This window comes from Amblyraja radiata, chromosome 32, assembly GCF_010909765.2.
Source record: "Amblyraja radiata isolate CabotCenter1 chromosome 32, sAmbRad1.1.pri, whole genome shotgun sequence".
NCBI lineage: Eukaryota > Metazoa > Chordata > Chondrichthyes > Rajiformes > Rajidae > Amblyraja > Amblyraja radiata.
Genome location: NC_045987.1, coordinates 12,086,064 through 12,111,057, shown reverse-complemented (window position 1 = coordinate 12,111,057; position 24,994 = coordinate 12,086,064). Strand labels below are relative to the sequence as shown.

General features: G+C 43.2%; 1 protein-coding gene across 4 annotated transcripts in view; it reads right to left on the bottom strand.

The window, feature by feature from the left end:
• urm1 (ubiquitin related modifier 1) overlaps window positions 1–24,994 on the bottom strand; it is a 41,947-nt gene that overhangs the window by 7,494 nt on the left and 9,459 nt on the right. For 3 of the 4 annotated variants that reach the window (XM_033049354.1, XM_033049352.1, XM_033049353.1), the window contains exon 3: window positions 11,067–11,148. In XM_033049354.1, the coding sequence (XP_032905245.1) occupies window positions 11,067–11,148 (82 nt within the window). Of the gene's footprint in view, window positions 1–11,066; window positions 11,149–19,519; window positions 20,323–24,994 lie in introns of those variants that run through there. The other variant, XM_033049355.1, reaches the window with a different exon arrangement.

The window sequence follows — 24,994 nt, the reverse complement described above, 5'->3', positions numbered from 1 at the left end:
GGTGTTCCAAAACACTTCGCAGCCACCAGCCAAATGTTTCTGAAGTGTGGCCATGGTTGTTATGTAGGAAAACAGGGCACTAATTTGAGCCCGACAAAACTCCCACAAGCAATGTGATAATGGATAGGTAATCTGTTAAAGGGGTGTTGTTCACAAGGTATACATTGGGACCAAAGGATGTGGAGAGGATGTTTCCACTAGTGGGAGAGTCTAGGACTAGAGGTCATAGCCTCAGAATTAAAGGAGGTTATTTTAGGAAGGAGGAATCTCTTTAGTCAGTGGGTGGTGAATCTGAAGAATTCTTTGCCACAGAAGGCTGTGGAGGCAAAGTCAGTGGATATATTTAAGGTGGAGATAGGTAGATTATTGATTAGTACAGGGGTCCGAGGTTATGGGTAGAAGGCAAAAGAATGGGGTTAGGGGGGAGAGATAGATCAGCCAAGATAGAATGGCGGAGTAGACTTAATGGGCCGAATGGCCTAATTCTGCTCCTATTACTTATGATCTTAAAGAGAGAAGAGAAACCTCTTGCTTTCTACATGCTTTCTTTAATCAGCCAGGAGTGTTGAGCAAAACAAAGTGCTCAAGTAACTCAGCAGGTCAGGCAGTATTTGAGGAGAGAATGACTGAAGGTGGATCCCAACCCGAAACATCGTGTCCATTCCCCTCCACAGAAGGGAAGTCTGAAGAAGAGTCTCGACCCGAAACGTCACCCATTCCTTCTCCAGAGATGCTGCCTGTCCTGCTGAATTACTCCAGCATTTTTGTGTCTATCCCCTGCAAAGAGGATGCCTGATCCGCTGAGTTCCTCCAGCAATTTCTTTTTACTGAAAATCTTCCAATTTGTTACTTGAAGATTACGTTTTTAAATTGTATACCATGCCTTATTGTTCAGCACACAGTTCCAGAAATCTAATCTATACCCATGTGCCTTGTAAAACCTAAACATATTTCAAAATCTTAAATATTTTTTATATTAAAATTGTTTATGGCCCTTTAGTTTCCACCTTAATTATATGGGATGTTTATCTTTGTGCAACAGTGTATAATTTTTAAAAAGTTAATTAAAAAGTGTGCCTTTTGATTCTGAGTGTGGCGTCTGTGCAATTTCTTTTTAAAAACGTGATTAGCTACTCAACAAGCTTGCTGACGTCACATGGACCAGATGGGTTTAAATGATAATCTGGTAGTTTAATGGTCACCATCACTGATACAAGCTTTTTATTCCACATTAATTAATTAACTGAATTTAAATTTGCCAGCTGTCATGGTAAATTTGATTTAATTAGTTCAGGGTTCAGGATTACTAATCCAGCAATTTAACCATTATACTGCCGTACCTGTAACAGCCCTAGTTCACGGACAGCTTTCTCCATTGTGCCCAGAGCTATAAGCAAGTGTCGAAGGTCACCACTGACACAGACAGTGCTGTCAAAGTCAAGTCAAGTCACATTTATTTATATAGCACATTTAAAAAACAACTCTCGTTGGCCAAAGTGCTTTACATTTGTTATAAGAATAGTATAAACAAACAAACTACATACATATATACATATAGCCCTCGCTCAGTGGACGTCAGGAAAGGCTTGGGAGTATAGATAAGATTTTAGTCTTGACTTAAAGGAGTCGATGGAAGGGGCAGTTCTGATGGGAAGGGGGATGCTGTTCCACAGTCTAGGAGCTGCAACCGCAAAGGCGCGGTCGCCCCTAAGCTTATGCCTAGACCGCGGGATATTCAGCAGCCCCAAGTCGGCCGATCTGAGGGACCTGGAGGTGGAGTGGTGGGTGAGAAGACTTTTAATGTAGGAGGGGGCAAGCCCATTGAGGGCTTTGTAGACATAGAGGAGGGTCTTGAAATGTATACGGAACTGCACAGGGAGCCAGTGGAGAGAGGCCAGGATCGGGGTGATGTGGTCCCTTTTTCGGGTGCCCGTCAGAGCAACTTTTTACAAGCAGTCGCATAAATGCCATCTCCCCTTCTCTACAAATATCTGGAAGAAGTGACTTTCCATTTGAGTTGGTCAGACAATCACAAATCAAGATGCAATTACAACTTTTGAAGAAACTAGAATAATATGGCAAGATCTTTAATAAAATCAGCATTCAATTGGGTTCAATGTGGACTCCTTTACATTGGTGATACCTAGCATTGAGTAGGCGACCATTTTGCCAAGCACTTGCACTCAGTCCGCCAAGGCCTGCTGGATTTCCCAGTTCCTAACTATTTGAACTCCCTGTCCCGTTGCCAGACTGACCTTTTTGTCCTGGGTCTCCTCCATTGCTAAACTGAGGCCACGCACAAAATCGAGGAACATCACCTCACATTCCACTTGAGTAGTTTACAAACCCAATGGTACGATCATTGAATTCTCCAATTTATGTAATACATTCCCACCCTCATCTCTCATTCCTGCAGCCCCCACACGCCAGTGCACACCGTCCCAGCCACCCTGCTCCTTCGCTCTCGCACACTCATCTTCCATCCCCTGATCGGACCCCAACAGTCCTTTCATGTTAGACCTCCTCCAACCTCATCTACTGCATCCGGTGTTCCCGATGTGGGTTCCTGTACATCGGCAAGACCAAATGTAGACTCTGCAACCATTTCGCTGAACACTTACGCTCAGTCCACCTAAGTGTACGGGATCTCCTGGTTGACAACCATTTCCATTCCCCTTTCTCTTCCCATACAGACCTTTCTGTCCTGGGCCTCCTACATTGCCAGAGTGAAGCTACATGCAATCTGGAGGAACAGCACCTCATATTTTGCTTCGGTGGCTTGCATCCAAGAGATATGAACATTGAATTCTCTCATTTTAAGCAAAGTCTACTATCACTCCTCTCTGCTCCCCCTCCCCCTCGCCCCTTTCCTCCAACCTAGTTCCACAGTTCTCCATATTTTACCCTCTTGAGATCACACCTTCCCTAGCCAACAATGGGCCTACAATTGAGGTCATTTGTGGCCAGCTCGCAATTACTGGACTTTTCTTGCCACCAGCTCTTCACCCCTCCTCCACCCCCTACTTTCAGTGTGAAAACGGGTCCTGACCCAAAGCATCATCCATCCTTGGTCTCCAGAGAGGCTGCATGACCCGCTGAGTTACTCCAGCACTTTGTGTCTATCTTTGAGGTGGAGTATTACAGAAAATGTTTGGGATGACTTGTTGGGTGAACACAAATAATTTGATATGAATGAAGAAACTTCCATTTTTACATTGCCTCTCAGGGGTCACACTGCCACAAGGTGTTTCCTGGGCACCGAAATAATCATTATAGAGAGAATAGTCAAGAAGTAATTGTGCAGCTTTATAGGACTTTGGTTAGGTCTCATTTCATGTATTGCGTGAGGTTTTGGTCCCATTAACGGAGAAGAACGTTATAGGTTTTGGAGAGAGCACAGAGGTGGATTACTAGAATGAAGCCTGGATTAGGAGTATTTGCTATCAGGAGAGGTTGGACAAACTTGGATTGCTCTCTCTGGAACGCCAAAGGTTGAGGGGGACTTGATAGAAGTATATCATACTATGAGAGGCATTGATAGGGTAGAGTGTCAGAACCTTATTCCCCAGGATGGAAATAGCAGCTTTAAGGTGAGAGGGGCAAAGTTTAAAGGAGATGTACAGGCAAGTTTTTGTTTTACACAGAGGGTGGTGAGTGCCTGAAACACATTGACGGGGATGGAGGTGGATTCAGGTATGATAGTGGCATTTAAGAGACTTTTAGATAAGCACACGGATATGCCGGGAATGGAGGGATATGAATTACGTGCAGGCAGATAAGAGTTGGTCGGCATCATGACCAGCATTGAAATTGTGGGCTGAAGGGCCTATTCCTACACTGCACCCTTCTATGTTCTATGAAGAAGGGTCTCGACACGAAACGTCACCCATTCCTTCTCTCCAGAGATGCTGCCTGTCCTGCTGAGTTACTCCAGCATTTTGTGTCTATCTTCGGTGCAAACCAGCATCTCCAGTTCCTTCTTACACTCTATGATTATGTACTTGGCAAAGGCAGCAGGTGGGATGTCTCCACAAACAATGAGATAAAAGACTAGACAATTTGTTTGTTGAATGTTAATCAAGACATTTGGTTCTGAGTTATTGCTTGACAAAAGTTTATGATAGTATCGTAGCTAAAATACTTGCTGGACAATGTAAGTGAAGTACATTTCTTTTGAGGTGTTATATGTATCTTTCAACTGGGATGGCCTGACCCGAAACGTCACCCATCCTTTATCCCCAGAGATGCTGCCTGACCCGCTGAGTTACTCCAGCATTATATGTCTATCTTTGGCCTTCCCCATATCTCCCTGGGATTACTGAGCTGGGGCCATTTGCTTCAATCCAACTAGATCTATGGAATGGTCTGATTTGCTACTTGGCCATTCCTCCCGATCCCCCATTTAAGCAGCACAGATTGGTGTTGTATTAACCCCAAAAATCAGCTGGGTGTTTACATCTTGTTTAAGCTCAGCTGGAGTGAAGTTCACTGTCAGTAGTTTGTGCACTTGACTTAATTCTATTTAACTTTGACACTACCAAACTGTTCCCTAAGAATGAAACGGACTGTGGTGGCACCCATTATGTGGAGTTGCCTCAATAACAGTTGATGCACTGCCTTATTTTTGTAGGATTGAGATTCTATTTTAGATTCTACGAGTGTTCGGATGAGGCTGAAACTGAATTGCCAGGGAGACTGGAATTAAAAAAAAACTGGTTCAACTTCCTCGATCTCGATAAAGATCCACTTCGGTGCTCATCTCCCTAACATTATTAAGGTTCATCTCTGAAGAAGGGTTCCGACCCGAAACGTCATCCATCCTTTTGCTCCAGAGATGCTGTCTGACCCGCTGTGTTACTCCAGAACTTTGTGTCTATCTAAGGTTCACCTAGCTCTCTTAGAGGGCACAGTTAACCTGGGCCCTTAGTTGTCCCAATGATACCCCACCCCGACTCCGGCAGGTTTGCTCAGCGATCACAACTGATAGACATCTGGCTCACTTCCCAATCCCAGACTGCAAAGCCAATGGTAGGATCACAACACTAATGGCAGCGGTGAGCTTATGGCCCTTGTCATAGAATCTCACAGAAACGGGCCCTTCAGCCCAACTCGTCCATGCCGACCAAGATGCCCCGATCAAAGCTGGTCCCACTTCCCTCTAAACCTTTCATATCCATGAACCTGTCCAAGTGTTTTTTAAATGTTGTTATTGTACCTGCCTCAAGTACCTCATTTGGTAGCTTGTTCCATACACCCATCAACCTCTGTGTGAAAAGGTTGTCCCTCTGGTTCCCATTAAATCTTTCTCCCTCACCTTAAACCAATATCATCTAGTCCTGGGAAAAAAGACTGTGCATAAATTCAACCGGTCAGGAGGGAATGGATCAGCATCGTTTCACATCTGGACCCTTTTTCAGACCGATGCAGTAGGGAGAACGAGTGAAAGAGAGGGAGATATACTGCACAGACACAGGCCCTTTAGCCCATTTAGACCACCTGTTCGTACTAATCCTACAGTCATCCCATTTTGGTGAATTCTCCCCACATTTTCTTCAACTGTCTTTGGATTCTACTGCTCACCTACACACCAGGGCCAACTGCATGCGTTTGGGATGTGGGAGAAAACGAAGGCACATGGAGGAAACCCACACCATCACAGGGAGAACATACGATCTCCACATGGACAGTAACTGAGATCAGGATCAACCCCAGGTCTCCGGTGCTGTGAGGCAACAGCTCTACCACTGTGCCGCTCTGTGCAAGCGCAAATAAAGGTAGCATTTAACCCAGAGAAGCGCTTCATGGGCAAGTCACCAAACGGCAGCATTTACCCGAGGAATCACCTCATGCTTTACTTCATTGTACAGGCACGGCTGTAATCACTCACTCTCACACGGGTGAGCTGGGAGCAGTTGCTCGGCAGTGTCCACAGACAGAGGAGAAGCATGCTAAATTGACACTTGGAAGTGCTATCAGAGCTATTAATTTAGAGTCCCTCAACAAAAAGGAAGGCATCAGTACATCAGTTAATGATCAAAGGATGCAAAAGCTGTTTGATCATTAGTACACTTCAAATGTCTTCTTCAAAATAGGAGCGTTGCCTACTCCAAGTCATTCTGTGTGCCCTGAATTCTAAAGCAGATCCACAGGGACAGATGGGAGCTGGAAACTACAGCGGCACATCATGCATTGTGACAGCAGTGGACTTCATTGGGATTCTGAGAGGGAATTTAATGTGGCAGACAACATTAAAACTAAAAAGGTTCCACAACTCACGCTTTCCTTTTCCCCTCTTCAGAGAGCCGACTCATCCAGAGTTCAGTGAGCATCTAGTACTCATGCCATGGTCATTTGTCATCTGCCAGCCAGGCCTCCAAATGGGGCTGATCCTGGCCTCATTCAACAGTGACACAATGACTGCAACACAGAACATAGAACAAGTGAAGTACTGGAAAGGGCCCTTCGGCCCACAGTGTCGGTGCCGAACACAGTTAAACTGTCTATATTTGATCCACATCTGTGTGCCCATCTAAAAGTCTCCAAATCATACAAACTATCTGATGAATGAGGAATCTGTTACTTAGGCTGAGTCACAGGCAGTGGGCAGTGGAATTGAAAGATAATCGTCAGTGTCATCGAAAGACACTGAAGATTCCAGGAAGAGTCCTCAGCGATATTACAGGAAACAGCGACTCAGAAGGTTCCAGAAACCACGTGAACAAGCATGCTATTACTAAGCAGTGACAGCAGCTCAGGTGCAGAATATCAATTCACCTCTTCGTCAGAAAGCAGTAATATCCCTTACCCACATCTCTAGCCCGTGAAACAGAGCTCATGCAAAAGCTGCACAATGCGAACGCCACACCAAGCACAACCGCTGCATCGGCTTCAGATTAGGTTATTTACACCAGTGTGAAATAACATTCCTTGTTCGTATGAAGCTCACAGCATACATGGTAATGATAGATGTAGTAATTAATACTGTGACAAATGCAAGAGCAGGAGGGTGCAACAACTGTAGTGCAATCAAAGGTGGTGCAAAATAAATATTAAAGTACGATAATGGAATGAGGAAGAGTACATGGCAGCACCTCTGGGGAAAAAGGTGTAAAAGAGTTGATTGGTTCAGGAGTGCAGTGCAAAAGATTGTTCTCTGTTAAACAATATGTATAACTGCACCCTGATACATAATGCAATAACAACAGAAAATGATGATAAACAAGTTGGGTGGCATCTGTGGAGAGAGAAACAGTTAATGTTCCAGACCGATGATCTTTCATCAGAAACATTGCACCGTGTCTAACAACTGCATCCTGTCCAACATCGCAGTGTAAAAGCTGCACCTTGTGATATATGACCGCACTGTAGCAAACCTATTCACCATTCATCGGGTCACACAGCACGGGAACAGGCCCTTCGGCCCAACTCGTCCACAGCGACCAAGATGCCCCATCTAAGCTAGTCCCATTTGCACGCATTTGGCTAATGTCCCTCTAAACCTTTCCTATCCGCATACCTGTCCAATGTTATCATTGTACCTGCTTCAACTACCTCCACTGACAGCTCATTCCATATACCCACCACACTTTGAGTGGAAAAGCTGTCCCTCAGGTCCCTAGTAAATCTTTCTCCTCACACTTATTAAACAACTTACTCCCATTTAAAAGTACGCAGCAGTTTATTAATTTGACCCTATAGCCTGCTGCATCGTTCAATAAGATCATGGCTAATCCAACCTTTGCCTCAACATTGCTGTCCTATTCTCCACCCAGACCAGTATAAATGCCTGAGCATCTCAGCCTTGACAATTTCAATGACTCCATCTCCACAGTTCTCTGGGGTAGATAATGTTGAAGAGTCACAGCTCTCACAAAGGAAATTCTTCCTCCCGTCCATCTTAAATGGGCAACCACTCGTCCTGGGATCATGTGCTCTACCTTTCGGGCTCCTCACAGGGAAGCTTTCCCTCAACTTTCACCCCATCAGTGGCTCTCAGAATCTGGCTTCATGATCATCTCCCTGTGCTCAAGTAAGTACAGGCTCCACCCACTCAACCTCTCTTCATACAAAATCTGGTCATGCCAGAATCAACTCACTGAACCTTCCCTGCACCTTTTCCAATGCAGGTGTATCATTCCATTAACACAAACTGCTGGAGGAACTCAGTGGGTCAGGCAGCATCTGTGGAGGGAATGGACAGATGACCCTTCTTCAGACTGAAGACAATATTGGGATTTCCCTGAGCAGAGAAGTCATCTGTCCATTCCCCCCACACAGATGCTGCCTGACCCACTGAGTTCCTTCAGAAATTTGTGTTTGTTTGGAGAAACTCAGCATCGGGTGTTTTTCGCGTCTATCATTCCATCACTTGGGAGATCTAAACTGTTACACAGTACTCACTCAGGCCCTTTAACGTTGTATCAAAATGTGATTATTTTTATACACCCTACCTGTTGAAATAATCCTTTAACTTTTTTCAAATTGACACGATCCTTTACGGTTAGCCACAGATACAGTGCATCCCTCTCACTGGAGGAGACGTTCACTGAGATTTATGAACTATTTCTTTAACTCTCTGCTTCTATTGATCTATTACCTTGCTCTTCAGACATTTTACTAGCTCACTTTAGACGACTATGCCTTCATAATGTCTTGCTGTCTGCAGGGTAGATGGAACGAGCTGCCAGAGGTGGTAGTTGAGGCAGACACAATAACAATAACCTCCAAATCATACACACTTAGAGTTACAGTGTGGAAACAGGTCCTTCGGCCCAACATGCCCAACATGTCCCAGCTGCACTAGTCCCACCTGCCCGTGTTGGGTCCATATCCCTCCAAACCTGTCCTATCCCTGTACCAGTCTAACTGTTTCTTAAATGTTGGGATAGTCCCTGCCTCAACTACCTCCTCTGGCAGCTTGTTCCATACACCTTACCACCCTTTGTGTGAAAAAGTTACCCCTCAGATTCCTATTAAATATTTTCCCCTTCGATTTAAACCTATGTCCTCTGGTCCTCGATTCACCTACTCTGGGCAAGAGACTGTGTATCCATCCAATCTATTCCTCTCATGATTTAATACACAAAACGATCACCCCTCATCCTCCTGCGTGCCAAGGAATAGAGTCCCAGCCTACTCAACCTCTCCCTAGAACTCAGACCCTCTAGCCCTGGCAACATCCTTGTAAATCTTTTCTGTATCCTTTCCCTTTACTTATTTACATTTGTACCATCAATTCATTTGAAATGTACAAATTCATATTAAGAAAATTTAATTTTATCGTGTCATTTTTTTTGATGATATACAATTATAACGATATACTATTATAACCATACACGGGGGCGCCACATAGTTTCACTGGTACCCTGGGACTGTCTTACATTGATGTGTTTTCTTACTTTTTCTCCCTCAGTAAGGACTCCTTCACCTGAACCTGATCTTCTATCGCCAGTTTAGCTTTTGTCTGCTCTGACTATACCACTGTAGAGTTCCAAAAGCCATGCCACTTAAACCGACCCCAACAAACCCAGCAGGCACACGTGGGATGTAATGTTGAGGCTCTATAAGGCGCAGGTGAGGTCACATTTGCAAGATTATGATCAAAATTGGGCACCATATCTGAGGAATGATGTGCTGGCTCTGGAGAGGGTCCAGAGGAGGTTTACTAGAAAGATCCCAGGAATTAGTAGGTTAACCTACGATGAGCGTCTGTCGGCACCGGGCCTGTACTCGCTGGAGTTTGGAACAATGAGGGGGACCTCACTGAAACATACAGAATAGTGAAAGGCTTGGATAGAGTGGATGTGAAGAGGATGTTGCCACTGAATGGTACAGTAGACTTGATGGGCCAAATGGCCTAATACCACTCCTATCCCTTATGACCATCCCAACCCCTGTGTACCATCACCCATCATCTTTTGGAGATATCAATCCTGTACCTGTCAGGGACCAGGGAGGCTCCAATTCGCAGCCACAGAAACTCCAGTCCGCTTCCCAATTAATAAATCTTGCATCAAAACTATTCCCATTTAAACAATGCACAGAATAAGATCTCTACAATGTGAAATACTGCACAGTACAAAACCTGCATGCCATGAAGGAGGGCATTAACTATGCCACACAGCAGCCAAAACTGCAGTGTAAAAACAGCACCCTGTTAAACACTGCACAGAACAAAAGCTGCACTCAGTGCACCACAACAGTGTGAAACTTGCACTGTTAAAGGCACCACTGTATAAAACTTGCACACTGTGAAAGAATGCACGGTATATGCTGTGAAATATCCCACAGTGTAAGCACTACACGCTGTGAATCAGAGAACACTATACAAGGCCTACACTGAAACACTGCAATGTAAAAGCTGCATGCTGTATAGAATAAAAGCTGCAACTTGTGAACCACTACATGCGAGGAAAGCTGCACACTGTCAAACACCGCAGCGTGTAGGAACTACAGAGTGTATAAACTGCACCCTATTAAACGCTGCAGCATGGAAGCTGTTCTCTGTTGAACTCTGTGCTGTGCCAAAACTGTTGGCTGTTAAACACTGCAGAGCATAAAAGCTGCCCCATATTAGGCACTGCACGAGATAAGACTATGCTTATCGTCTCCAAATTGATTTGTTGCTACAGGGAATTATAGTTCACGTGCCTGCCAAGACTCCATAAACACGTTGGAACGGGATTGAATCAGAATTGGCGGCTGCACGATTGCTTGCTGTCCTGTGCTTGAGGTTTGTTGTGGGCTGCGAGCAATGGATGGGCATCAAGAATGAGTGCAGTGGCAATTTTATTTAGATACAAGCATACTAATGCTATGACTTGGAAACACAAGAAATTGCAGATGCTGGAATCTTGACCACAACACAGAGTACTTGAGGGAAATAGACAGACACTTTTCGGGTCAGACACTTCTTCAGAATCAGTCAGAGGGTGGTTACCGATTCAAAATGTTGTCTGTCCAATGCTTTCACAGATGCTGCCTGACCCGCTGAATTATTTTAGCACTTTGTGTTTTGCTCATGCTACACCTTCATTGACACTCGTAAAAAGGCAGTTTGTACTTACACAGTGTCACCTTGAATGAAAAGTTCTGGCCGATCCTTCAGCAAATTGGCTTTGATCCACACAAGGAGCTGTCGAATATCCCCTAAAGGAAGTAGATGGTTGAAATAGTCAAATAGTCCACATTTGGTCTGACAATTGTATCACCGGACATTGTTATTAATTTGATGGCATGAAGTGGGGCATAAATGCCACTTCTGCAAGAGTCGCAAGCTGGCTCAATTATAATTTTGAAAATGCTTGAATAGAAATTGATAGGTCACGAAGTAGAAAAAAAATATTTTTTCTTTTCTATCTTTTCTATTTCTTCTTTTCCGTCTCTCTCCCTTCTCCATTCTTCTGTAACTTTTTGTGTACTTCTCTCTTCTTTCGGGCTATATTATTATCTCACGCACCAATCTCTATGATAATCTCTCTTTTTCTACTCTTTTCTTCCTTACGCCTGTTTTATTATTAAATTAAAAATAAGAAGTTGTATATGAAATGTAATATGTCAATAAGTATTAGGTACTGTGGTATCACATTATTGTACTTACTTCTAACAAAAATAAATTTAAAATTTTTTAAAAAAAATAAATTGATAAGTCACGCTATAAGGTTAAAAAAACGAAATATTCTTCAAACATTGTACAAGTAATAAAACTATCACCTTGCTTTACTCTGTGCAGGACACTTCTAGTTGCATTCACTACACTCCCTTCCCTTTTTAACAGGGTCACCCAGGTGTCTCGCCTTTGGTTCCTGGGTCCCATTGGGTGGGTTAAAGACTGACTGAGAGTTGTGATCAAAGCCAACTTCATTGAAAGAGATGCCCCAACACCACAAGGGAAAACTTGTGCATTTTGATAAGAACGTCGACAGTAATACCATCATATAATGAATATAATAAAAAGTACACAAATTAATGAGGAGAAGCAATAAGTCCTACCCTCACACAAGTGACTGGAACCTCAACTGAAAGTCATTTTGTAAGACTCAAACTGAATATTGAAGTAACCCTCACAGGCTTTCCTCCCAGAGCTTATTTTATGTATTTAAGTGTCTCACTGGGGAAAACCCATGGAAGGAATAGGATGGTAAAGAACATACAAGTTCAATTAAACATCACTTGAAAGTATGAGAGGGAGGCAACAAATGCTTAAGCAATCAGTCTGAATATCGTTAAAACATATTAACCCGAACCAGATAAAGAAGCCTTTCACTTAGCCATTCTTATTTCTGAACTGCTCAGATTAATTAGATGAATGATCTTCATGTTTTATCGACACTGGTAAACATGAGTAGTGATGGGAGCACAGAATACTAGCACTCGAGCCCGCTGCTACAAGTGGAGTACTACAAACATGTCCATGTGGCTGGTAAAGTAGATTAACACAAATGAGGAAAACTACACAGCAGTCAGAACAATTTCATATCGTGCAATATATTGCAGGCATTTTCCACTTTGGGACACCTTATCATCTCAAGTGGCGCAGCTGGTAGAGCTGCTGCTGCTCAGCACCAGGGACCTTAGTTCAATCCTGCCCTCAAGAGTTGTTTGTGTAGAGTTCTTCCTGTGACCAACAGTGTCTCCTCCGGGTGGTCCTGTTTCCTCCCACATTCCAAAGACGTGCAGGCTTGTAGACTAATTGGTTTCTGTAAATCGCCCCTAGTGTGTGGGGAGTGGATGCAAAAGTGGAATAACACAGAACCAGTGTGAATGGGTGATCAATGGTCAGTAAGGACTCAGTGGGCTGAAGAACCTGTTTCCATGCTGCTTCTCTAACGTGGACTAGAAATGAGTAGCAATAGTGGAGGAGCCTTTAAATCACAACTGGAACTTGAAAATATTTGGGACATTGCTATCGGTAAATTACAAGCAGAGAAATCTTTGATAAGAATTCCTGAATTAACGGTGTGACATTGCTAATAAAATGTTGTCCGTGACATGAGAAAGGCAAAAAGAATTGGTTACACAATTTCAGCTGAAGAGATCGTAAAATAATTCCCGAATGACCAACTTTCACCGTGCTGACACCAATGGCAAAACAGCACAGATGTTCACACCGATAAAAATTATTCAGGCAGTGTGTGTGTGTAAAACAAAAATCAGGTCTGAGACATTCTTCCAGCAACAATAAAATGGAATCACCTCTCACCTTTTCACCATGTGTGCAAGTCATGTATCTCAGCAATACTGGTTATCCCTCTGCACTGATTCAGTGCTGTCAGCTGAACATCGACAGCTCTCTCACCCGAGTCCCTAACTGTGCGTTCAAGTTCCACTCCACAACCTAGGCTAACACTCCACTGACATACAGAGCAGTCCCTCCAAATATACCTTCCAATCTTGGCACCATCCAGGTATAACCCCTTCTGCAACCTCGCCAAAGCCTCAACAACCTTCCTGTAATGGAGTGACCAGAATAGTAATAATGCTCCTAATGCAGCCTACCTAAAGCTTACAAAGTTGTAACATGATATTCAATGCCATGACCGATGAATACAAACGTACCTCTTGATCACGCTCTCTCAGGTGAATATGAAAGATCCTATGATACAATGTTGGTGTTGGTTCATTATTGTCACGAGTACCGAGATACAGTAAAAGGCTTTTGTTTGCATGCTATCCAATTAAATCAGATCATGCGATGCACAAGTGCAATCAAGCCGTATACAACTACCACAGGTCAAAAGAAAAATACCAGAATGCAGAATATAGTGTCACAGGGCAGCACGGTGGCGTAGCGGTAGAGTTGCTGCCTTACAGCTCCAGAGACCCGGGATCGACCCCGACTACGGGTGCTTGTTTGTATGGAATTTGCACGTTCTACCCGTGACCTGTGTGGGTTTTCTCCAAGATCTTCGGCTTCCTCCACACTCCAAAGACGTACGGGTTTGTAGGTTATTTGGCTTGGTATAAATGTAAATTGTCCCTGGTGTGTGTAGGGTAGTGTTAATGTGCGGAGATCACTGGACTTGGTGGACCGAAGGGCCTGTTTTTCTAAACTAAATTTAGAACTGTATTTCTAAACTAAATTAAACATTGTCACATTACAATTAGAGGAAGTCTAGCGTCTACATTGGTGAAGAATAGGAGAGTTATCCCATGTGGTGCTGGCTCGAAGGGTCGAATGGCCTCCTCCTGCACCTATTTTCTATGTCGACAGGATCAACCATGATCTAGCTTTATGTGACACTCAAGGAGCTATATAGTTTAATCCTGCATCTGTTTCTTACATGTCCCAGCCAATATTCAATATAAAGATGACAAACTGTTTGGTTGCCATCCATATATCGAGTACAGGCACTGAAGCTTAGAGATTGAGCAGCATTCACAGTGGATCAGTGTATGTAGCCAGGCAGACCAAATTTACATTTTGTGGAGGGAATGGGCAGGCATTCTCAGGTACTGTGCGTGTGGAGTTTGCAAGTTCTCCCTGTGACCGTATGATTTTCCTCTGGGTGCTCTAGTTGCCCCCCCACATCTGAAAGACGTGCGGGTTTGTAGGTTATTCGGACACTGTAAGTTGCTCCCAGTGTACAGGGAGTGGATACGATAGTGGGATAACATAGAACTAGTGTGAACGGATGATTGATGGTTGGTGTGGACTCAGTGGACCAAAGGGCCCGCTTCCATGCTGTATGATTAGACCAAACTAAACTAAGACTGCCTCATCTGTGATACCTTCTATGGCTAAATATGATGGCAGCAACTGTTCAAGTTCATGAAAGATGTGCAAAGACTAGTTGAAGCAAGTCCAATAACAACATTGAAAAGACAACTGGACAGGTACATAAATAGGACAGGTTGGGAGGGATATGGGCCAAACATGGGCAAATGGGACTAACTGAGACAAGGCATCTTGGGATGTTAGGCCGAAGGACCTGTTCCTGTGCTGTGCGACTCTACAAGTTTGTATGCAGCTGATTTCAACACAAGTCACTGTCCTCAGCGAAAAGAAAACTGAGAGAGAACACAGGAAGGACTGACTCCATAGAAATATTCTACTTTGAAATCAGCTTTGCGGAATGCACAGCACAAAGGCACCAACCGCAGGAAAATATATTTTCAATAAAACCAGGTTTTGTAATTATCTGGTTCTTTAGATCTTAACAGCCTGTTTGGCCAGACTTGCACTGGGTGGCATGTGAGTTCCAGTACATCCTTGGCACACGCACAACGTTGGCAGAACTGAAATCATTGTCCAATCCTCGCAGCCTTAATTATCAACATTTTAGGTCGTCATGGGGGCTTTAAGAGTCAACGGAGGTTAAAAAAACATGGGCCAATTTTTGAAACAGTGGCTTCAGTATATGTTGGTGCTGGCCGTGTAAAGCACAGCCTATGAGCTGAGCAGAGCGCTGGAACAGCAATAGATTGTTGCCAGGGACTCTCTGGGAGGTATGCACGCCAGTTCCATCCAGTTTTGAACTGCAAGCACACACAAACACACAGTGAAGATTCCCCCCCCTCCTCCACATACTCCCAAACTTCCAATCATTCTACCTTGCACTCACAAAGCAACAGTGCTCTTGGTAGCTTCTTTTTTTTTTGGACAAAAGAGGAGTCATTTATAAGGTCTGGTCATCAGAGCTGTCCTGCGGTTTCAGACTCATGACCCCAGTGCATTCCGGTCTTGCATCACCTTTTGTGGCGCGGTCACTATGGAAAAGTTGCCCATTTATTGCTGTCAGGGAATGGCGAGGGGTGGGTCATTGTCCTGCAGAGCAGTGGGGGTGGAGGGACGGAGCAGCTTACCATAAACGCCTCACACTGATACCACACAGATTAGTCTCTGAAACACAGCAAAAGAGCCAAAAGTCACTTCTATATTTTTTCCCCCCCAGAGGTTAATGTAAAGAAGCCGTGATAGAGGCAATGTCTTTGATTATCCTTTTGTTGCACTGAAGCCATCATAAGCAAGTCGAACCATTTTCCAGCATGGGATCACCGGATAATGAACACAAAGAGCGACTTAGACTTTTATTACCCTTGGCTAAAGAGAAATTGAATGTTCCTTGGATGCAGCGCATTCTGTGGGAGATGGTCACACCTGGATCAACAGATCCATGGGAACCGCATCACCTCCAAGTCGCCTGTAAATCCTGCCTTGAATGCATACTGCCGCACCTTCACCGTCGTTTGATCAAAGTCTTGAACCTACAAGTACACTGGGAGACCAAGGAGCACACAGAGTAAATCATAACCCACCTTCTCAGGGGCATTGAAGGAAGAAACCTAACTTTATCACTGATGTCCAGCTCCTGAGGATGATTATTAAAACAAAAGACATTACAATCGGTCTCAGTGATCCCTAACTGGAGAAACTCATGCTCCAAGATAGTAATTGTTTGCACAGTTCTACACAAGTACACAAGAACAGTGGAATTGAAAAAATAGCAGCAGAAGCCTAGTCAGCCCCTCGAGCCTGCTTTGTCACTCAATAATGTTATGACCGATAAAATCATGGCCTGGACACCACTTTTCTGCTCTCTCTCCATACTCTCTTGCGGTAAAAAGGTCCAAATATATTCAATGCACAGACTGACACTGAATCTGCCTCCATGGCTCTCTGAGGTAGAGAATTCTAAAGATCCACAACTTTGTGGAAACATTCGTCCTCGCCTTTCTCTTAGATGGGTGACCCCCTCATTCGGAAATTATGATCCCATCCCCCCCCCCTCCCCCCCATGTTCTGGATAGCTGGTAGATGGAATAGGAATGATAACGGCTCGACTTCTACTAACATTTAGATGGAGACGATTTCTGATCATCTCCCGAAGGTTGTTGGAAAATAAGGCTGACATGTAGCGGCAGCATCAGGAAAGGGGTGGCCAAGTAGAGACGGCTCATCCTGACAGCCCACCATGTCTCCTTTAAACTGCTTCCCATCACATCCACCTCTAGCGATGTCCTAATATCTCTGGTGGCTTCCTGTCAAATCTAGCAAGATAATAATCAATGCGCGAAAGCACTTTGTCAAGATCTTACTATATTAGAAGCACAATGCAGGGTGAGGTCAGACAAATTTGGAGTGTTTTCTCTAGAAGGTCAGAGGTTGAGGGCGGACCTGATAGAACAATTTTGAGAGTTGAATTTTTGAGACAGTCAGAACCTTTTTCCCAGGGTGGAAATGTCAAGATTAGTGGGAATAGCTTTAAAGTGAGATGTATGCAGCAAGTTTATTTTCACACAGAAAATGTCCGGAACAGGCAGCAAGGGCTGGTGGTGGAGCCAGATAGTGGCGTTCAAGAAGCTTTTTTAGATAGACACACGAATATGCAGGGAATGGAGGGATATACCGGCAGAGGAGATTGGTTTAATTTGGCATCATGTTCGGCACGGTCATTGTGGGGCAAAGTGCTTGTCCCCATGGTGTACTCTTTTATGTTCTATGTAGAAATGCATTTGTGTTTCCTGCAAGTTCATACACCGCAACTGCCAATTTGCAAGATCGCCTATAAGCTAGCATCAACAGAATGAGAAGACAGGAAAAATGCATTAATAGGTGTGGACCAACTAGTCACTCACTGGCAAGATGACAGCAGTGTAAGTTCAACACAGTTGCTCAGTACCAGTTAAACAAAACACAGTGGGCACTCTTGTGATTACAAAAGTGACATTGAAATGTTTTTAGCTGTCAGCTTGCCAATTGCACCAGTCCAAAAATACAATTTGAAAGGCGTTGGGACGATGAATAAAGAAAGGCATCAACCAAGAGATTCAATTTACAAAGGCCTCTAAAGAGGATGATTTAAAGGGAAACACACCCGCCAAGAGGTTCTGCTAGAAGGGGTTGATCATGAGTAGAGCAGGTGCTCAGAGGGGCATGAAGGTGGGCATAGATCCATTGGATCAAATATTCTGTTTCGGTGTTATAAAGTGTATATGACTCCCTGTAGGTTGTGGAATAAAACAGTTTGATAGCATGCTAATATCTCTCCTCCCCTCACATAAAAATAATTCTATCCCAATCAATTGGAAGGAATGTTGACAATTCCTCATTCACCAAGTAATGTGACTTTTTTGATCAGTTAAATGGCCAAATGGACTGACCAGAGTAGGCTTAAAATAAGATCTCATCGATTAAGACCGTCGATCAGAAAAAGACACAGGAACTGCAGATGCTGGCATCACTAGCAAAGCACGAAGTGCTGGAGGAACTCGGCAGGTCAGGCAGCATCTGTGGAGGGAATGGACGGACAATTTTTTGGGACGGGATCCCTCTTCAATCAGAGCAAGATAGTTAGCGGATCTACATCCACATCAACACTAATGGATTAATTTCAGAATGAGAACAAGCTTCACCTTCAGTCAAAACTGAATGTGTGCCTTCAATAAGAAAGCAAATGGTTCTCAGATAATACATTTAGTTTAGCTTCTCAAGAGAGTCAAGAGCGTGTATTACCTTCTCAAGCAGGTCAAGGATGTTTGATTGGCACATGTACCAACAACTGTGCAATGAATTTCTTACTTGCTGCAATTAATGTCCATTAACGGGCCTGTTAATGCAATAACCCACCAACAAATATCTAATTTAAAAAAACAATAAATTAATAACCAGGGGTACTGCATAAAAACCATAGTCCGTAGTGTAACCAAAGAAACAGCCCAAAGAAGATCACAGTTGTTGAGGCTAGTGTTGTGTAGATTGTTGTGAAGAAGCTGTTCATATTATCTTGCCTCCAACTATCTCTCCCTATTCTCCCACCCATACCATCGTATTTAAATAGTTATCTTCCCTCTATCTTCAACACCCTTCAAACAAACAAAATAGGCAATGTCTTCCAATGCTGTTGCATGCCCAGAGGTATCCAGGGCCGTAATCGCAAGGAGGAAGACATAGGGAAGGCAATTCCATTGGACAGGAGAGACAGACCATTTCAAACAATGGCCCATATTTACAGCCAAGAATGCCGAGTTGGAGGGGCAGAAAGAAAGAAGCACGAGTGAGGAAATGGTAGGTTGTGGTGTTTAAATATCCAACTTGCTATCATCTTAAATCCACAGCACGACGACCAAAGATAGAAAACTGGGGTTTTCGTAGAAAGACGAGGAGAAAATTGAAAAGAATAGACTCTCAAGTGATCACGTAACTTAAAAAATATATATGAAAGGATGGAAGATAGGATTAGAAAAGCTTGGAAATAGACAAGGGATAGGATGGCATTCAGTGGTCCAGACTATTGATTCAAGCAGACTAGTTTAAATCTCACCACAGCTACTGGGAATTTGAATTCAAATAACATGCAATAAAATCCTATCATCGATGACAATTACATGAAACTACTGCACTGTCATAAAATACCATCTGTGCCACTAGGACACTTCAGGGAAGGATATTTGCCATGCTTATATGTGACTCCAGCGTGGTTCACTCTTAACCATTCTCTGAAGTGATCAGTGGACAGTTTGGCACGGACACAAAGTGCTGATCAGGCTAGTGACAGCCACAACCTCTGGACAAACTATGTTTTTTTTAATATCAATTTTTACTGCAGCAATCCACAGTATCGCTTATTGTTTGAAAACAAAATAGCATTGCCAAACTTTAAAATAACTTAAAGCTTTGTCGATAAGCTTCATTACAATGTCACATTAATGGGGGTAACGTCTCATTTCAACCGATTCAATGGTACGGTTGCAATCGGGCACAATAAAACAATTCTCCCTGCAAATCTTCCATGAAGACAGTTCACCTTTAAGAGAGTACCTTTGTGTTGAACCACGAAGCACAATGTGGCCGGGGGTGAGATAGTCACTGTCACACCCAGAACATGTTGCCAAATAAATTGGTCTGTGGAGTAAAAGCCCCCAGATGGCATTCTCCTGCTGGAAACAATGGCAGCACGCACAAGCCAGTACGCCTGGCACACGAGCACTCAAGAGGGTTTTGTTTCCATGCTAATGTGGAATAATGGCGCCCCTTTGTTCCTTGTTCACCCCTCCTCAATATAAAATTTCAAGCTAATCTCAATAAAAGAATCCATGTCCTGTTTCCAGCCAACAAAACCAAACACTGGGGCTGAGGTGACAGAAAACAAGTAAAAATACACCATTGAACAAACAAATCCAACTTCTGACTCTCCATTTAACCAAATAACTGTGTTCATTTGAAATTGAGTTACATCATCTGAACAGGCTATTTTATTTCTTCAAAATTAAAAAGGAGCCTTGTGATTCTTCCTTGAAACATGCACCATCTTCTGAAGGCAGAGGATACCTTGTGTGTTAAACTACAGCACCATGGTGTCAAGTATTTTCCGTTCCTTTGCCCTAGGAGATTAAATAGTGTGGATTGGGAATTCTGATCCACACTATTCTAGGGAATTGCCCACGCCAACGTTAAATATCTTTGGATAATAGTGGATCTGATTCAATAGTGGCATTTAAGAGATTTTTGAAAATGCACATGGATATGTAGGGATTGGAGAATATGGATAATGTGCAGACAGGTAAGGATTGGTCTTAGCATCATGTTCAGTAAAGACATTGTGGGCCAAATGGTCTGATGCTATGTTATTTCTTCAATGCAGGAGACTTGTCATAGAAACCTAGTAATTCAGACTTCTCTTTGCAAAGGCTTTCATCTAAAAATCTAAAACACACAAAGTGCTGGATTAACTCAGTGGGTCAGGCAGAATTTTTGGAGAACATGGATGGGTGATGACCCAAAACGTCTAGAAGAGGTGTAAATAAAGGAAGGACATTGGGGAGAGAAAAACAAAATCAGCCACGCTGCAAGGCACAAAGCACAAAGTGCTCCGAAATATGAATTCCGTTTCTCTCTTCAAAGATGCTGCCAACCTGCTGAGTATTTCCAGCATTTTCTGCTTTGATTTCATATTTACAACATCTGCTTTTTTTCGTTTTTCATAGTCAAGGTGACAAAGATGTGTTTGTGAATGGCACAAGCAAACTTATTCAATTAAAATGAACACGGAATTCTATGAATCAACACAGTTCCTCTGTTCCCACAAGATGTCTTTCACCTCTGCTTGCTTAAACATTTTCTTTGGAGCACGGTGAATGGGAGATGGAGCAAAATGAACAAAAAGATGAAAGGGGCAAACACAGAGATTGCTGTTTGATCGCCGAGTTCCTGCTATCGCACAGATAGCCTTTGCTCACCATAGTTTTACATGTGATTAAATCAGCCAATTCTAGATTTTTAACACAATGTGTCGTGCACATTGCAGTATTCTGCTGCTTTGCTAAAATATCGACTCATTATGAGCTTAACTGCTGATAAAGTTGGGGCAATACATGATTTTATTTGTTCTTCTGGCTGCAAAGCAGAACCCCAGCTTGCTGTCATCTCTTTTAAATGTACGATTGATGAGACGAGTCAGAGGTTATAGACACACTGGCTCCTATGTCAAAGCAGCTCCAATTTTGTAAGGACTTTGTGTTCCTTGAATGATTCCTTTTACCTCTTTGCATGTATGCATATATTTATCAAAAACAGAATTGGAGTGCACAATTAAAGAATGTTTAAGGAAGAAGTGTGGGGGGCACTGTCCTGATTAAATAAGTATGAATAGTTTAAAAGTTTCTACGACACACAGATGTAAAGTCTCCCTTTGCGAGAAGCCTCATGTTTCAGCAATTTGGCCTCAGTTTATAAGAAACACACAGTCGCGCAAACACACCCACACACAATAACGCTCCTCTCATTCCCAGGATTTCTCATGGAAGCAAATTAAACTGATCAAATGGCCTGAATCAATTGACCCGTGCACTATTTGTAGGACAGTGGCAGAGGCAGGCCTGAATAAGCAGCAAGAAATGCCCCCAACATCACATCACACTATCACAGCAGGTGCTTGCGTTTTTTTTGTTGTCTCTTGCAATTTTCTCTGGTCATTTTACTCTGTGAGATCCAGACAATGGAGCAGTTCGGTGTCTAAAAAGGTTAAAGCCATGATCTACCTAGATTTATGGTAAAATTATAACATGGGAAGAAGCCATTTGGCTTAACTGTCTACATACTCAATGCTGCAACAACAACTGCATTTAAATATCGCGGAGCCACAAGGAACTGCAGATGCTGGTTTACACAACAAAAAAACCCCAAAATGTTGGAGTAACTCAGCTGGTCTGGAGGGCATGGGTAAGGCAAGGTTTTCGGTCGAGATCCTTCTTAGAGCCTCCACCACTTTGTGTTTTTCTTTTAAGTTATAGTTTACTGGACATAAAGCACATTCGGATGTCCTTGTGCTTTGAAAAGTGAGTTAGCAATGTAAGATCGCGCTGTTAACCTACAGTGATGGAGTCTTGTGCAAAAGTGGGTAACTGTAAGAAATGCCTTTGTTGGCAAAAGACTTGAACACCAAGAGCCAGGTGAGATCGAAGCACCAAGTATGGAGCGATAAAGTAGCCTGCACGTTTACAGTCCTTCCATATATTGTTCCAGGGATTCACACAGCCATGAGCCAGGAGGGAACACCTGGTAAACTAGCCCTGATTAAAGGCCCATTTATCTCACCAGTGCTTGGGCTACTCGCTACAACTTTCACCTGCATTACAATAGTGACGACAATTTTTAAAAAAGCACTTCACTGACACTCAAATACACCAAAGCCGAACTATATGAAAAGAAAATGCTGTACAAATACTAGATGCTTATTTTCTTAAAAGTCCGGCAGACAGCATATCTGACATATTTACCCTCAGATTTCGAGAGAGAAAAATGGGAAAGGCAGCAGCATTGTATTTAACTCGATATAACAGTCTAAATGTATCACCACCCTCATCATTCTCTCCTCCACCCCGCCCCCACCCCCAATAAAGTCTAAGCTGCTGGATCAGTGACTACATTTACAAGTGAATGGCCCGTAACAAAGGCCCGGTTTCTGTAAAGAATGAGGCAGAAGATGGATTTTCACAGATGTTGCACAGAGTCACTGCTCATTGTTTAATTAGGCAGAAACTTGCCTTTTTAAAATGTGATTTGCACAGAGGCGCAGGGCATTTAAACTTTGCTCAGAGTTCAGCAAACAGGACTCTTCAAACCAACACAGAATGACCAGCTGGTAATGAGCAGCGTGTGAACGGAATTTTAAACACAGCGACATCTCCCACACCTCACCATCCCCAGCAGGTCACGACTGACCTGTTTTAGCTTAAAGGGACAGAACTCCTTTTCAAACAGGGTACATACTGGGATTACACAAGTGGAGAAATTAAAGGCTGAAAAAGGAAAACAAAATAAAATCTTATCCATGATGCTTCTACTTATATGGAGAGATTGGAGAAAATGGGATTTGTTTTACCAGGCAGAAATTTGAACATCATAGCAATTTTAAAAGAAAACAAAATGGAAAGCCCTTTTCCGTTACAGAAGGGTTAGTAACTCGGGCACACAGAATGAAAGTGATCGGAAAAAAATCAGGCGCGACAAAGTGTTTTTTTTTAAGTCCAACAGGATCATGTGATTTGGAATCATCTGCAGGAAAGGCTGGTGAAAGCAGATTCCATAACAAACATTAAAAGAAAGCAAAGCAACTGATGGAGGAAAAGAGCAGAGTAGTGGGACTGTTTGGTAATTTTACCAAAGAGTACTGAGTCATAGAGCTGTGCAACATGGAGACAGGTCTTCAGGCTCACCTTGCCCATGCAAACCAAGTTGTCATTCTGGGCTGGTCGCATTTGAGTGCATTTGGCCCATCGCCTTCCAAACCCTTCCTATCCATGAATAAGCATAAGGAATAACAAGAGTAGGCCATCATTTAAAGGTAAACACAAAATGCTGGAGTAACTCAGCTGGTCAGGCAGCATCTCTGGAGAAAAGGAATGGGCGACGTCTCGGGTCGAGGCCCTTCTTCAGACCATCATTCAATCTGTTTTAAGGCCGACGTTCTTCCTCAATCCCACTTTTCTGCACTAACCTTGATTTCAAAAGTCCACTGATCTTGGCTTTGAGTGATGTCACTGCAGCTACGATAAACATCAAATCTGCATCAAACTGATACGATCTCCAATAGCTTGTTACAAGATTCTTCTGGGAAACCCCACAGTGAAAGGAAGGTGGGAGAAAAAAACCCCGTAACATTTGAACAGTAGGTCTGACAACAGCAGTCAGTAAATTGCTGGAATTTAGCAGTAAAGGGGTGGTAACGGAGGGCATTTGCAAAATAACAATTTGATCAGGGAGAAGCAACACGTTTGATCAATCCTTTGGAATTTTCTTAGGCTGTTCTGCAGTTTTGCGAATTTACAAGGACGAATCAATTGAAGTAGTCTCTCCCCAAAACTGGAGATTTTCCACAGAGGAAATGTAGTAAGTGGAGAAAAGATGTATACAGACTGTCTCAGTCTTTTAGTCAATATATCATACACATCAGCCAATGTGCACAGAACAGCCTCCCAGAAATAATGATGGAATAATGAGAAGGTAACCTCTTATATTTGCAGGGCTATGGGGAAGCAGCTTGAAACAACTGGCCCGGGCCCAATGGGCTTCTGTGATGCATCATTCTGTGGATACGTAAAAGTCTATTGCTTGTCCGAAGTATGAAAATAATAAGGCATCATAGCTCAGCACTTCTGGCTGTTCTTTTGGACGTCGAGGAATTGACTCAGCTCAAGGGTACCAAACAAGGGAACAGTGCATAGCTTTAAGATGACAGGGGCAAAGTTTAATCAAGGTGTGCAGGAGAAATTCATTTTACACAGAGAGTGATGGGTGCTTGGAATGAACTGCCAGTGGTGGTGGTGGTGGTGGTGGAGGCAGATACGATAGTGGCATTTAAGAGGCATTTAGATAGGCTCATGAATAGGCAGGGAATGGAGGGATATGGATCATTTACAGGTAGAGGAGATTAGTTTAACTTGGCACCATGTTCGGCACGGACATTGAGGGCCGAAGGGCATGTTCCAGTGCTGTTCTATGTAAAACCATTGCCAATCTACAAAAACTTCTCTCAGCCGTCATCTTTTATTCCAT